At 39.6% G+C, this 15,320-nt stretch overlaps 2 protein-coding genes across 4 annotated transcripts in view; one reads left to right on the forward strand and one right to left on the reverse strand.

Annotated features, from left to right (window-relative positions):
- The window catches only part of IL37 (interleukin 37), a 169,593-nt gene that overhangs the window by 9,825 nt on the left and 144,448 nt on the right, over nt 1-15,320 (forward strand). The gene's annotated exons all lie outside the window — the stretch shown is intronic.
- On the reverse strand, nt 986-11,890 carry IL1A (interleukin 1 alpha). 2 transcript variants are annotated; one of them, XM_070234774.1, is made up of 8 exons: nt 11,804-11,890; nt 11,107-11,161; nt 10,064-10,112; nt 8,930-9,152; nt 7,179-7,352; nt 6,042-6,163; nt 3,548-3,782; nt 986-1,708 (listed from the first exon to the last, which is right to left on the reverse strand). In XM_070234774.1, exons 2-7 carry the CDS (start codon nt 11,151-11,153, stop codon nt 3,585-3,587), a joined length of 813 nt encoding a protein of 270 aa, XP_070090875.1. In that variant the 5' UTR covers nt 11,154-11,161; nt 11,804-11,890; the 3' UTR covers nt 986-1,708; nt 3,548-3,584. The 2 variants fall into 2 exon arrangements, with proteins under 2 accessions (XP_070090875.1, NP_001075969.2); NM_001082500.2 differs by lacking the exon at nt 986-1,708 and having other exon boundaries at nt 2,729-3,782; nt 11,804-11,854.

Genomic DNA, 15,320 nt, shown 5'->3' on the forward strand with positions numbered 1-15,320 from the left:
TGGAATAATCTAGAAAGATCTGGGGCCAAATTAACAAGATTAAATTTAACAGGGTTACATTTAAAGTTTTGAACTTAGGTTGAGAACCTATAGGTTTTGGTTGCCTACAAACATTATATGAATCAACAATGTCACTTGCTTTCAAAAAGCTAATTTCACTTCTAACAAAAACATGGTGTCTAAAATAGGAAGGACAAGATACCACTCTAGGTTGTGCTGGTCTGACCACATCTTGAGTTCTATACTCAATTCTTTATAAAAAATTTTATGAAATATATTGACAAGCCAATGTTGGTCAAGACTCAAGAGGACGATTTTTTTTTTGAGGAAGATTAACCCTGAGCTGACTACTGCCAGTCCTCCTCTTTTTGCTGAGGAAGCCTGGCCCTGAGCTAACTTCTGTGCCCATCTTCCTCTACTTTATATGTGGGTCACCTACCACAGCGTGGCGTGCCAAGCTGTGCCATGTCTGCAGCCGGGATCCGAACCAGCGAACCCTGGGCCTCTGAGAAGTGGAAGGTGCTAACCTAACTGCTGTGCCACCGGGCCGGCCCTCAAGAGGACAATTTTGACAAATGTACATAGTCAAAAAAGCACCACACAATCAAGGAATAGATACAGATACAAAGCATATTTTACATCAAGCACAATAATTATTGCTATTCCAACTATTTCTGTCACCTCCCAAAGTTCGAGGGTAGGTATTTTTAAGTCTCAGAGGGTAGACTTAGTGGGAGGAGGGTTAGAGAAATATCCTTTGGCTTTTTGCTTCTGTACCTTGGACTTAAAAGGTGGAAATGTGGCCTTACTCTCATCAACTTGGAGACTGGGGAATAAGATCATAATAAAAGAAATAGACTCCAACAAGTTCAGTGCTAAGACTGTTGAACCTCTTCATAGTGACCTACTTATGGTTTAGGCAGCGAGAGAGTGGGGAGTAGAGAATATGCATAACTGGCCCTGTCAGAATAACACTTTGAGGCCATTTCTAGAATGAGTCAATATTTCACTATTAAAGACTGAGCAGCTGTTATACATTTGAAGATTTCTTGAATTGGTATTGCTTGCTCAATGTTTTGTATTTTTTCTATTTCTTAAAATATTAAGATACTTAGTTTTACTCTAGCCAGACTTGGGGTACAGAAACCCTAGGAAAGTAGTGGCAGCAAGAAAGAATGGGGTGAAACAAACCAGAGGCCAGGTTTCTTTTTCTCTTTGTTCTTTCTGTAGTGCTCTGTAACAGTTAGACTGAGTTTGGCTGTAAGTAACAGCAAACCAAATGAAAATGCTTAAAACCACAATAATGTTTCTTGTTTTCTTAAAGTCTGGCAGTAGGTTCTCAGCACAACAATGTCATCAGAGATGTTGGTTCTTTTTCTCCTTCCATTCTGCCTCCCTCAGCATGTGGCTGTGTCTTCCCAGTGGTTGCCAGTTGGTTATCACAGTTCCAAGCTCCATATCTTCATAGAACATGTTTCATGCAGAAAGGAAGGAAGGAGGAGAAAGGACTTTCTTCTATATGGCTCTGTTTTTTTATCAGGGTAGAAAATCTTTCCTAGAAGTTGCCCTCAGCAGATTGACATCTCATTAGACAGCACTAATTCAACATGACTCAGTCATATGAGGACAGAATGACCATGATTGGCTTATATTGATTGGATTCATTCTTTGGGTCAAGACACATTTCCTTCTGAATGAAACTGGGGTCCTGTGAGTAAGGAAGAAGGGGAGATGGCGATTGCATTAATAACCAGTGGTGTTCGCCGTATGCTTCTCTTCTCTCTAATGCCATTTTAAGGATTTTACCTACTATAAACCTGCTGATGTCTTCCAAATCTATATGTAGTTCTAACTTGAGTTCCAGACACCTTGTCATCTGCCTGTTATACATCTGCACTTGAGTGTCCTGCCAGTAGCTCAAATTATTACATGTCTAAAATGGCACTCATCCTACTTTCATCCTGGAATTGAGAAGAACTCCATATTTCTTCCGAAAGTACTGATTAAGGCACCACCACTCACACTTTGTCCAGTGCAAGGAAACTGAGAGACATCTTGGACTACTCCTTCCTCACTATTTCCCACATCTAATTCCAAGTTTCCTTGATTTTAGCTTTTTCCAACTCAACATATCTTGTATGCATGCTTTCCAAATGGATCCATTAGTTTTTAATGCTGCTCTGTATATGTGAGTTTGTATGGCTATATAAACACGTGTTGTACATGAGTAATGTGAGCTTTAAATGAACCTAGGAGTATTATCATTCTTAATGTCATTTATGCCTACTGGGAAGCTAACAAAGGGGAGAGAAAACCCATAAAATCTTGGTTTAGTTTTGTAAAGTGACACTAATTATTGTTATTTATGTGAATTTTTATCATTTGTTCCTAATTACCATACAGTAAAATAATGATTAAGACAACAAATAATTGTGTTAGATTTAATTTTTTGTAAGTTTTATTCAATTATGATTGATAATGTTATTGTTGATAGTATTGTAACACTATGGTTTGATCACAACTTTTAGAATCTAGAAGGAACATTGCTTATGTTCCAGAAAAGAAAGTTTAGATAGCAGTTGTCCCATGGTTGCCAAAGTTAAGTTCATTCCATTTTAGCTAGTAGTATTTGATAGCAGGTGAAATTGAATGACACAAGAATGCCATGGCAAGTTTATAGGCAGAGGAGTGAAAGATTTTGACCAATTATCAGCTCAAACAAACAACGTAATTAATGTAAATTTACTATCATAATTACTGGGCTCTCAGGTACTAGAATACAGAGCTTCATGGCAATGGAAAAGTACAACTGGGACCAAAGTGCCTTAGTGTAACTCACTCAAACTCACTCAGCCTGGAAAACACTGTCTACTGCGATTGATAATGCCTGGTCACACTCAGAGATTACAAGGACTGCCATAAATATAATAATATAATTATCTTAACAATATACTTATAAATATATATATAAATATATAAATAATAACTTAATATTTCATGCTTTGCCTTCTTCTTGAGGCTCAACTTTAAGAAGCGTTTTACTAAAATGATCTCATTGGTTGGCACAAAATATTGTTGAGGCAGGAAGGGTATAGGTATAATTTCCTCTGTTTTGAAGATGATCTAACTGAAGTCCCCAAAACTTTCAGTATTTGATTAAGGGTCCATCAGCAATGAAAAAGCAGAAGTTGAGCAGTTGAAATGAAATCCTGGGTCTATGGCTTCTCATTCCAGCTGCTATTGTGGGTATTTCTTAGTTTTCTCATGCCTTAGTTAATCCATCTGTAATATGGGTAAAGTCTTTTTAGTAGCCATGGTCCTCCCAAGATTGTTATGAAGAGTAATAATTAAAATGATTGGTACTTTGCAAAGTATAGGGTGTTCTTTAAATAACAGACAACATTATATGTTAATGTTGGTTCCACTAGACCTTGCTCCCTCTCTTACAAAGAGAGTAAACATTCATTTAGAATTACAGAGGCTCAGCACATGCTCAGCAAGTGACTGAGAGTAAAGGATTCGACTCCTTCATGTACATGGTACATACAGACTGTCAACACTTCACAAGTGAGTAGACTCCAGAGTCAAAACTGGTTGTCCAATATCTGAAAGTCAGTGATAGAGGGTTGCCCCCTTGCCATGTGCACCAGTTTTCCCTGCTTTGTGGCAATAAACAACTTTGGATGGGCAACCGATTTGAAGTAGTTCTTAGAGCCGTGACGTTCCCAGAAGAAGAGGAGGTTGGTCTCATCTTTGATAGTTTTGGGTGTGTCAGGCATCTCCTATGATAAGGAGAACAGAGATCTGTTAGCAAACAAGAAGATGCTAGAAAAAGAACTGAAGCTCAACCCCTCGGCATTTGGCCTTTGTGAAAAACATAGCACTGTAGGACCATGACTCTATAATATGATGATATAGCTTCTTCATTCATTTGTTCATTCAGCAAGCATTTATTACATGCCTATTAGATGTATGGCCCAGTCTATTCATAATAGTTGATTTCCTTAGTTAACTGGAGAGAAATCCAAATTATTTATAAAGATTGCCAATGACACTAGTGTCTCACTGTATCCTCCCAGGTAGGGTGAAACATTGTTCTTGTCCTGGCTTTGGCATAGGCATTTTGCATCAAATCTGAGCACTAGCAATTCTAAGACCTGTAAACATTTTGATCTGTAAGTGTGTAAGTCATACTTTGAGAATTGAGAAGATAATTTACAATTTAGAGATGTTTATCTCTGTATTTAAGTCAACAATTGAGGGCTAAGAAAACCCCCAAACACACACACACACACACACACACAACTTCCTACATGTCAGCAGCTGAATCCTTTCAATACCATTTTTGACAATTGTGACCTCTTTAGACTGTACTCTTCTTGTGAGTATGAATAGAATCTCAGAATACTTTCATGGAAAAATAAAATTCAAATTCTGATTCCAACTTGAGATGCTTCTTCTCTACTATTTTTAATTTGAAACAATGAAGTATCTTTTTGAGATTTCCTTAGGGTTTTCAATGCCAACAGGGATTTTGTTTCCCAAACCTATTCCTCTCCTAGTTTTTCCCATGTCAGTAAATGGAGTTTCTTCTCTTCCTCCTGTTGACTCTACCTCCAAAATAACCAGATTCTGTCTACCTCCTTCCACCTGTCTCACCACTCCCTACCTTCTAGTTGTTATAACCTTCTAATTGGGCTCTTTGCTTTCTCTGTTGCCTTCCTTCTGATCTATTCTCCATTTTAGAAAATATAAGTAAAGTCAGGACACTTCCTTGTATGAAGCCCTTTAATGGCTTTTCATTGTACCTCAAATGAAATCTAAAAGCAAGGCTCTGTAAATACTAGCTTTTGCTTATCTTTCCTCTTTCTGAGTGCCCCAGCTCCCAGAGTGTTCTTTCTGATCTTTGAAGCTGGCCTGTAAGCTCTTGAAGCTCTAGGGCTGGGTGCACTTAGATCCTCGATTTAGAATGCCTACCCCACTCACCCCCTTGCATGGCATGCTGTCTCCTATCAGCAGCTCTCATCTCACAGGGAGCTCTGCTCTTGCCACTCTATCTAAAGAGCACCCTCCCATTTTTCTCTATCTCAGCACCATGTTCATTTGCTTTATAGCCTCTTGTACTTTTGCTGGTTCTTTGGCTTGTCTATTGTCTGTGTTCCCAGAAGACTAAGTTCTATAAGGCTAGGGATTTTGGCTTACCACTGTCTACATAGCTGTTGGCACTATGCTTAAAAATTAGAAGGCTCTCAATAACTAACACTTGTTGAAGTAATTCATGAATGAAGTTATGCCCTACTCTGTAGACATCACATCACTTTCCTCTACTTGATCCAGGTAGAGAAACACATGCATCCACATAAATCCTAGTTGTGGGTGGGGAGGTTTGGATTACACATTTACTGAATAAGAATCACTTATCAGTGGTGAAACCATCTAAGGTTGTAGTAGTCATGTGTGTGTGTGTGTCTATGTTTGAGGTGGAAGGTGGTCGTGGAGATGGGGCTGGGATCAAGGATAAAACTGGCACCAATGCAGAGAGAGAGAGGCACTGGAGTCAGAAGGCTATGATTTGAGTCTTGGCTCCCAGATTTTTGCTTTGTGCCTATTGGCAGATGATGAATCCTCTCTGACCTCAGCTGGCTTATTTGAGTTTCTTGGAGGCAGTTACCATTGTCCTAATGGTTACTGTTATTTAGGTCAGATAATAGATGTCAGTAAAGATCAAAGATGGATGGAATAAATGGGTACCCTGGGATGGGAGGTGAATAGGATCAGGCAGGGAAAGGAAAAAGAAGGAGGAAGGCAATTTACCTTTTATTCACTCTTACCCCCTCCATTTTACTCTTTCATGGATCCTGCCTAGAATTGTCTCTGGGGATAGGTGAGAAGTAGGATGGGGGGGGCGGGGCAGGTGGGCAGGTGGGGACTGTGTTAGGAAGAGAAGAGAACTGTGCCACCCTGCTAGGGGTGTCTGCCTATTGAGATCATTACAAACATGTGGGATGTAAATGAAGGTAAGTTGGAGACTGAGGACAGACCTTTAGCAGTACGGGTTCATCTTCATTTTGGGCACTCACAAACAGTCGAGTTTTTGAGATTCTTAGAGTCACAGGAAGTTGAGAATCCTCTTCTGATGTATAAGCACCCATGTCAAATTTCACTGGCAAAGAGAAAAGCCAAAAAGAAAGTAAACCCATTGTATTTGTATAAGATCAAGTGTTTACATGGCTACTCTGTGTGTATGTGTGTAGTTAGGTCCCCAACTGTGGTGTAAGTACCTGGAGATCAGGAATGGAATTTTATACATCTTTGTATCCTTCACAATGTCTGACATATTTACTAGGCAGGTAAATACTTGGTTAATGTTTTTAGAATTTTCTATGTTGAGTGAATGATTGGGAGCTGAGTATTTGTTGAATCTCTTGTGATGACATTAGTGGGATAAGACCCTGCAATTTGTGAGGTCATGAGTAAAATGGATGGGTTTAGGGAAGCTGATGCACTCATATGTTGCTAATGATAGTGAAAAGTAGTTAGGTTTTCCTTAGAGAACAATGATTAATAAGAGCTGTAAAATTGCTTATGCTTAGGAACCCAGGAGTTCCACTTTTTGGATATGCTCCAAAGAAATAACCTCCTAGGGGAAAAACATACACAAAGATGTTTGCAATAGGGTTACTTAGAGCAAACCCAAAAGCATAGTAACATGATTGACTATTCTAGTGCCATTAAAACATTATTTACAATAGCCAAAATATATAAACAACCTAAGAAACCCAATGGATGAATAGATAAAGAAAACATGGTATATATATATACAATGGAATATTATTCAGTCATGAGAAAGAAGGAAATCCTGCTGTTCGTGACAAGACAGATGGACTTTGAGGGCATTATGCTAAGTGAAATAAGCTAGACGGAGAAAGACAAATACCATTTACTTTATGCTGCACTTAGTGCTCTGAAAGATAGGAGACTTCTCTCTTGTGGAGCTTCCAGACTTGGCTGAAGTGCTGTCTAAATGCCTGATATTTTTACCAGGGGTGAGGTGCTTCATCCTATTCTAGAAGAATTGTGCAAAGCTAGGAATCTAGAAGGTTTATTCTTTGAAAGCAGAAAGCTTAAAAGAAATACAGAAATAAAAGGAGGGGAGGGTGACACAGACATCCATTTACCTGCGTCGTCCAGATTATTTAATGCAGCAGTCGCAAGATATTGACCTGATGTGTCTCGAATTACACTTTGATTGAGGGCATCATTCAGAGTACACTGGTGGTTGACGATCCTCATAAAGTTGTATTTTGTATTGCTCTGGAAGTTGTAATGTACTGATCGGGGCTTGATGATTCCTAAAATCATTATTGCAAGTTCAGGTTAATGTCTAGGTACAAACACAGACGATATATCTGCTCTAATACAACATAGAAAGTAGCTATGGAAGGGACATTAGGAATATTCCAATCCAGGTTAGGAAACTGAGAGAGAAGTAAAATCACCCAGTCAGTAGTAGAATTGGTTCTAGGATTATCCCTGTGGTTACTTATTTGTTTCTTTATAAACTTCGATTCCTCAGGCAATAGTTTTATTTTTTAAGAGGTTATTTGTGCAACATTCTCATTTTTGGTTGTTTGGAGATTTCTAAGCAACCAGGAAGACTCCTAGTATTCCCCATATATATTTTCAAATGAATGCACTTTGAGAAAAAAATGAATCCATTAAGGATCAGGTATGTCACCGAGGGTGCAGGTCTAAATGTCTACCACCTTTCTGAGCAGTGGGATGTATCCATAGCTTCCCAAATCCTCATGGCTCTGACTAATTCTACTTTCGGGAATCTGTTCTAAGGAAATAAATGGTGCTAGAAATAAAGATTTATTGATGTGGATGTTCATTGTCATATTTATAATAGTGGAAAATCGGCACTCTAAAATGCCCTTTATATATTGCTAAGTGAAAAAAGCTGCACATAAAACTGTATGTAGTGTGATTCACATAATTTTAAGCAAATTTGTTTGTGTGTGTATATATAGAAAAGACTTTAAGGAAAGTACCATAGTGCTGGCAGTGGTAAATTCTTGAGTGGTAGCGTGGGTGATTTTTATTCTCTTTTTTTATGTTTTCTTGTACTTTCCAATTTTCCAGGTGAACATGTATTAGTGTTTAGCTGTTATCTTAACAATATTGGATTTATGTTTAATGTAGAGGCTTGTACGGTGAAGGCATGGGAGAAAAGTCATGATTTCTACAGTCAGATAGAAGTGAAGTTGGTTTGAGGCTCTACCACTTACACACTGTGTGAGTTTGGTCAGGTTACTATCTCACTGAACTTAATATCCTCATTTGTAAAATGAGAATGTAGGGTTGTTGTGAAGGTGAGAGATAATACAGCCATTGATAAGAGAGTAGTGTTGGCAGTATTAACACAGGTAGTAGTAGTAATACTAACAACAATAATAGCTAACATTTATTGGGTATTTACTATTTGCCAGGCATTATTCTAGTCTAGAAGCTTGCAGGTATTGACTCATTTAACCTTCACAACAAGTAGCGACTCTGATTATCTCCATGTTGTAGTAGAGGAAACTGAAGCACAGAAAGGTTAAGTAAGTTATCTAAAGAGGTATAGTTAGTGTTTGGAGGAACAAAGCTTGTAAGTGGTCACCCACTAATAGTATTTGACTGCTTTCTGCCAAAAGGCTAAAAGTCACATGACCTTTACAATATGGCTGTGGAATGAGCATGTGAACAGATATTCTAGACTCAGGCCACTGCTGCTCTTGCCCTGCTGGAAAGGGTAGAAATTAATTTTCCTTCCTTATAGTTACCAGACTAATACCTGGTTGCCCTCTTGTTACTCTGATTCTAGGTTTTATTTCCATTTGCTTAAAAATGGAAAACAAGGATATAATTGCACTTGATCCCTTACCTTCTTCTGGATCATTGGCAATGGCTTCCAGGTCATCATTGGTGATGAACTGATTTAAACTCAACCGTCTCTTCTTCAGAGTCTTCCCGTTGGCTGCCACCAGCACCACGCTCTCCTTGAAGTTCAGCTTGGATGTCTTAGAGGTTTCAGAGGTGCTCAGAGACATAAATGTATCCATGCAGTCCTCAGGAAGTGGGTCATAGCTTGCATCATAGAAGGATTTCTGTGAGGAAGGAAAATGGAAACTGAGAGGCTGCCCATGGCCATAGAATGAGACTCCTTTCAGTAGGAGTTTTTTTCAACAGGCTTAGTGAGAAGGATCTCCATTTTGGTCTTGGTTAATCTATGTTTCATCAGTCTTCCCCTGCACCCCTTTCCTTTCTTCCTTTCAGGATTTTCCTGAAAGAATGTAATCTCTTGGGAAGTCTTTATCATCATCTGCAGACTCAAAAATGAGATATTGTAATGAAACAGGTTTACAAGTGCTCTAAATGAGTGGTAGCCTTCCAGTTAGTTCCCCCTCAGGAGGTTAAACATCTACTTGACAGCACTCAAATAATTTAGAAATACTCCTCTTGGAACAGCTTTTACAGCCAGTACCAAAGACGTACAAAGCAGTACTTATACTGGCTATTTGTGGTCTCCTAGCAAAATAACACAGCTTGGTGAGTAGCTGCAAACTTCTCACTTTTAATTGGCAAGCTTTCTCCACCTCAGCTTCATGGGCTATTATGTTTGGAGGGCTATCTCTAACCTGGGGTGCTGGTGTCAGAGTGGATGACCACAATATATCATTTCAGGAGGCAGATCCCTAGTGAAGTGGCCTAAAGGAGCTGTCTCCCAGTATGGCATAACTAATATTCTGATGAAGCCTGGCCCAGGAGACTTCAGTTCTTGGGGTTTCAGGATAGTTCTGCTCTGTTCTGGGAAAACCTGGTGAGCGTGAAGAATGCCATCAACTATTAATGTAGAGAGGCAATTGGTCTTGCTTATAATGAAGAAATACATGTCTCTGTATCTCTACTGAGAGTAAAACAAAAAGCATCTAGGGTTCAAGCCATTGCTGTTCTCTTCAGGTGGAGAAAATACTGCATAAGAATGGCAATCCCATAAGAATTACAGTCATTTGCTTACCTGAGTCAGAGAGAGATGGTCAATTTCAGAACTGTAGTCTTCATTTTCACTGTCAAACAAGATGATAAGAATGTCATTCTGTTTGTTATATCATTATAGTCACTGGGCAACGTATTTTAATGACCACATTAGCTTTGAGTAACACATAGACACATGGGCATTACTGTCATCGTTGAAAATTAAGGACTTCTATACATACACATACATACAGTAATTTGTATCTCACTAATTTGGAGTTAGTAATCATCAGGATAGGCCTTGAACTTTACCTGTGCTTTATCTATAAAAATGAGGCTTGACTAACAAATTGAAGAGTTGTAATTGAATTTCAGGGAAAAATATTAAGCTCCTCAAGAGAGATGTACTTTTGAAGCACCTCCTTCTAACTTTAACCAAATAGATCATGTGTTACACATTGCTTTCATGTATTCACTAAAACAGATTAATAATTTGTACTTGGCAAACTATCCAGGCAACATTTTGATAGCCTAGTTTGTGTTAGTATATATTAATGGGTAATGGGAGAACCATGTTTGTTTAAAGTGTTCTCTAATTTTAACTTTTCATTCATTTACCTTTCTCTTGTGTTTGAATGATGTTTGACTGTGTATGTGTATTCATATGCTCAAATTGCTTTGGAACCATTTCCTATTCCAGATGGAGATCGAGGAGTTTTCCTGAGAATGGTTTCTCTCTCTGATAGTCCACTGAAGCCCATTACTGTCCATCAGAGCATGTATCACTACAGAGAGTGAACCCAACTGAGGCCATGTCTAAGTAGACATTGAAATTCACTAGGACTCAGCAGACCTTAAAAATAATTTTTCTAAAATGGCTGTCTCCCTGTCAATGTCATCTCAGTTTAACATGCTGGATGCTCAGTTCCCCTGGGTCTTCACTGAACCTTCCCTGACTTCAGAGGTAGGACACATCTGTATAGCCTCTGCCATTCTGACTCCATACTGGTCACTGTAACTCCTAGCTGGATTCTAATGTGCCTTGATCCCCTCATTAAATTACAAGACATGGAATCTATTTCCTACCTGTAACAGTTCTTCAGGTCTTCAAAGAGGTCAGGGACTTTCGCCATCTTGATTTCTGCAACAGAGAACACCAGTCGCTGTCAGTCTAACCAGCCTCTGAACCAGATGCCTGCAAGGGTAACCACCTCCTCTCTGTGCTTCTGGAGAAACTTGATGAATGACTTAGCCTATGCTCAGCATTTTCCTCATTCTTCTTTTCACTCGCTTAAAGTATTTGCATATACATATCTGCCTCCTCTATTAGATTTAAAACTTCTTTTAGAATCTTGGTATCCCTTATGTGCCCAACCCAATGCATTACACATAGTAGGCATTCAACGAAAGTTTAGATAAGTTAAAAAAAAGAAACCCACAAGAATGAGGTATTTGCCTTACACAGATGCAAGAGAGAGACAGAGTTGGAAATTTCCAGTTTTCTCCTAGTAGTTTTTGGTAGTAGAGATTCCCTCCAAGGGAAGACTCGGTTGCACCCACCAATGCCTTCATATAAATCCAATTTCTCTGTCCCTCTTGGTTCCCCATCAGTAGAAAGAATTACTTTCTGAAAGCTGACTGTGATTCCAGCTCACCACCAAACCAAGGAGGGACAAGAAAGGAAGGAAGAGGCTTTAGCTTCAGAGAAGGCAGTTTGAGAGATAACAGCCAAGGAGAAAAACAAACATTATTTTAAAAGCCAAAGATGTAATAAGGACGATACCTTTGCCGACTCAAGTGCCAGTGAAATGACTCCCTCTCTGCCTGGAGACTTAGCTCGAGTCAGGCTTCTGTGCTTTTATCTTCTTTGGAGTAGGCGTGGCCATGAGTGCGTCATGGGGAATTTACAGGGAAGAATTCTGTTTTGTATTTTTTTATGTTCATTCAACCTTATACTGACCAAAATAATGATAGATTATATACTTGATAATAGTGTTGTTTGCAGAGATTCCAAGAGTTTCTGACTTGGCTCATTTATTTATTGCTCTGCTCTAAACAACTGTAAACATGTGGTCTTAGAAAAAGGGAAGAAGAGCAGGAAACTTATTAAGTTTCTAAAAATATGTGGTGAGAGAGGAAGGGAGAAGTCCTAAGATAAGAATTATGGATGGATAGAGTTGGAGAGGGGCTTAGGAGCTGTAGTTTGTATTTTGGCTTAATTTGTTTAGTGCAACCCAGGGCTAAGTATGAATTGACAGAATACTTGGCAGCCCCTGGCAGCCTAGGAGTGGCCCTTGAGGGAAGATGACCAATCTTTTGTGAAGAGGGAGCTTTGCTTGAACAGGCATAAATCACTCTGAATATGGGGTGACAATCTCCTGGTTAGGGCAGGGTAGAGAAGACAAAAGTGATACTCAACCACCAAAGTCTTAATCCCCTGCTTCTCTGAACCCATTCCTTACAGAATGACAGTGCTTCAGGAGAGAACTCTCAGCCTTGGCCACATTATAGCAAAGTGGCCCTGGTCTTCTCTAAGATAAACCCAAGGTGTGTGAAGATAGCTGCAGACTCAGGGAGGTATAGGCAAGGCCCCAGCCAGAAGCCAGTGGCTGGATTCAAGAATGGAGATTGGAGGAAAGGAAGGGACTCTTGAATATGACACTATAGCAGTGTTGCCTGGCTGTTATCATCAAAGACTTTTTCAGTACTTGAGGCTAGCCCAGTTCAGGGGGTAGAACACCAGACTCTTAGCAGGTAAATGTTTCAGGCTTCCTGGTTGGAGTTTAAGCCATGTAAATTTTAAATAAAGAAGCTAGATGGGAAAAGAAGGTAGAGGAGGAAAAAAATGCTAAAGAGGGAAAGGCAAGGCACTGCAACACAACATGGTATAAAAAAGCAAAAAAGCTCAGAACTGGGAGTAAAGTGGCTTGTGTGAGTTGGGTAAAGTATTCTCTCTGGTCTTGTTTAACTTTAAATAATGGGTTTGGTTAGATGAACATTAAGGTCTATCCTAGGTGCAAAATCTCTGATTCTGATTCTATTGCCCAGTCCACTTCTTCCTGGTCATAGACTTGGTGTTACGATAGTTATAAACAAGAGCCACAGAAATAACTGGTATCCTGGTTGTGGGCAATGTAAATGTAGGACCAGATTGGGCTACAGCTTGAATGTCTCAGGATGGATTCTTGTATGAGCAATGATGGTAGACAATGCTCTACGTCCATGGTTCCCCTTCAGGCAACACAGAAATATTAATCCTGGTCACCCCCTCTGCCTCCCAGAGATCTTGTGAGAACTATTACTAAGAAACAGTTGCAAAGCACATTGTGAACGTGGGCTGCCATGGAGATGCAACTAAACAAAAATAATAACAACACTAATAATGGCTTCTGTCACTTGGGAATCTATATAGTCATCATTGTAACACCTTAGTTCACCAAAGAAAATATAGTTCTTATGAAAATATTGGTTTGAAAACTTCAACAGGGAGGAAATTTTCAGGTGAAGGCTTCCAGTGAAACCCTAAAGATATTTAGTTTCTGGGAGGAATATGTAGCGTCTCTTTGGTAATCCAGGAAAACACCCTTGGTTCCACCATTAGCGGTAACACCCATCCTGGCCTATGCCACTCCTCTGTTGTAGAGAATTCCCCAAATGTGCTTGGTTGGATTTCTCAAGGAGAATTTGAATTTTTTCTGGACAGCCAACTCAGTTTGGGGTCTCACCTAACTTTTTCCTTCACGTGACCTTCATGGAAACTGGTTTTTAAAGGAAAAACAATAAGGGTGAGATTTAGAGAGTGAGTGGTCCTTGCTTTGTCTTGGGGAGCCTACTTTTCTGTGAGTGTGAGCCCAGGTTGCTTTATATGTAAGCCTTATCACCAGACCACCTCTTTCTGGGAAACGGAGAGAGGAACATGCTAGGTAGAGTTCTACTGGAGCCCAAAGGGTATTTGGGGGCTGTTCTGTTTCAAGGACTTTGGGTGGCTTCATGCATCTACCACTTGACTCTGAGGAAGCCTCCAAAACTCTTCTTTAGTCAGTTTCACCTAAATCATTCAGAAAAAAATTTACTATGCGCTTGTTCTGTACCAGGGGTTTTGTTAGGCATCAGTATTTTTCTTTCGTGATTCACAAAGTTAGATATGCAAGATGAGATGATATATTTTGGTAGGTGACTGGATATGCTTTATAAGCTTGGAGGTTGTGGGTCCAAAGAGTCAGGGTGATGCTTTTCATCTGAAAACTGCTTTATAGGCCTGGCCAAGTGGTTAAGTTCGTGCGCTCCGCTTCAGTGGCCCAGGGTTTTGCTGGTTCAGATCCTGGGCGTGGACATGGCACCTCTTGTCAGGCCACGCTGAGGTGGCATCCCACATGCCATAACTAGAAGGACCCACAACTAAAATATACAACTATGTACTGGGGAGATTTGGGGACAAAAAGCAGAAAAGAAAAAGAAGATTGGCAATAGTTATTAGCTCAGGTGCCAATCTTTAAAAAAAAAAAAAGAAAGAAAACTGCTTTATAGTTCACAAAGAGCTCTCACCTGCCCTGTCATGCTGGCTCCTCACTTTATGTACAAGAGGTAGTGATTACTATCCTCTTTCATAGCTGAGGACCCTTGAAGAGGTGAAGTGACCAGCTGGCGGTGACAAAACTAGCAGAGCCAGCACTTGAACTCAGGTTTCTGATTACAAGTCCAATCTTTTCTTCCCACTGCATGTAGATGCTCGAGTCTCATATCACCACCAACACCAAGTGACAGGGCTGAAATTGATCATCCTGAAAGGTCTTTCCTGCCTCAAACACCCTATCATTTGGTGATTCTAGGATTCTTTGTTTCAAAAAAACATAAAAATGAAATGGTTTGAAATACCCACCCCTTCTTCTTCTCCAATGAAATCTCATTTTATTCTGTGACATACAGGAAAAGGTTGAAGGTGATCAACTGAACTGAGTACATGGTCAGTGGTGGAGTCTGGATATGGACTTTAGTCATGCTCCTGCTATTGTATCATGAAGACAAGAAACATCTGTAAACATCTTTGGAACCAACTTTAAAATCATTGCACATAGTTGGATCTGACAGGATTGCTTGAGTGAAGAGAGAAATACAACTTCTGCAAATTTTCAGGGGATTCAATTCTTTCTTTTTAGGTGGTAGAAAGCATCTTCAGAGGAATAAAGTCTGCATAAACCATCACATGCAGAGACAGTTGAGCCTTTTGTCTCAACTCATGTGCTATTTAGTTATAATCTGCTTTTAAATTCCATGGAAGTTAGTGGGAAGGAGGAAAGGAC

The sequence above is a fragment of the Equus caballus genome, chromosome 15, assembly GCF_041296265.1.
Source record: "Equus caballus isolate H_3958 breed thoroughbred chromosome 15, TB-T2T, whole genome shotgun sequence".
Lineage (NCBI taxonomy): Eukaryota > Metazoa > Chordata > Mammalia > Perissodactyla > Equidae > Equus > Equus caballus.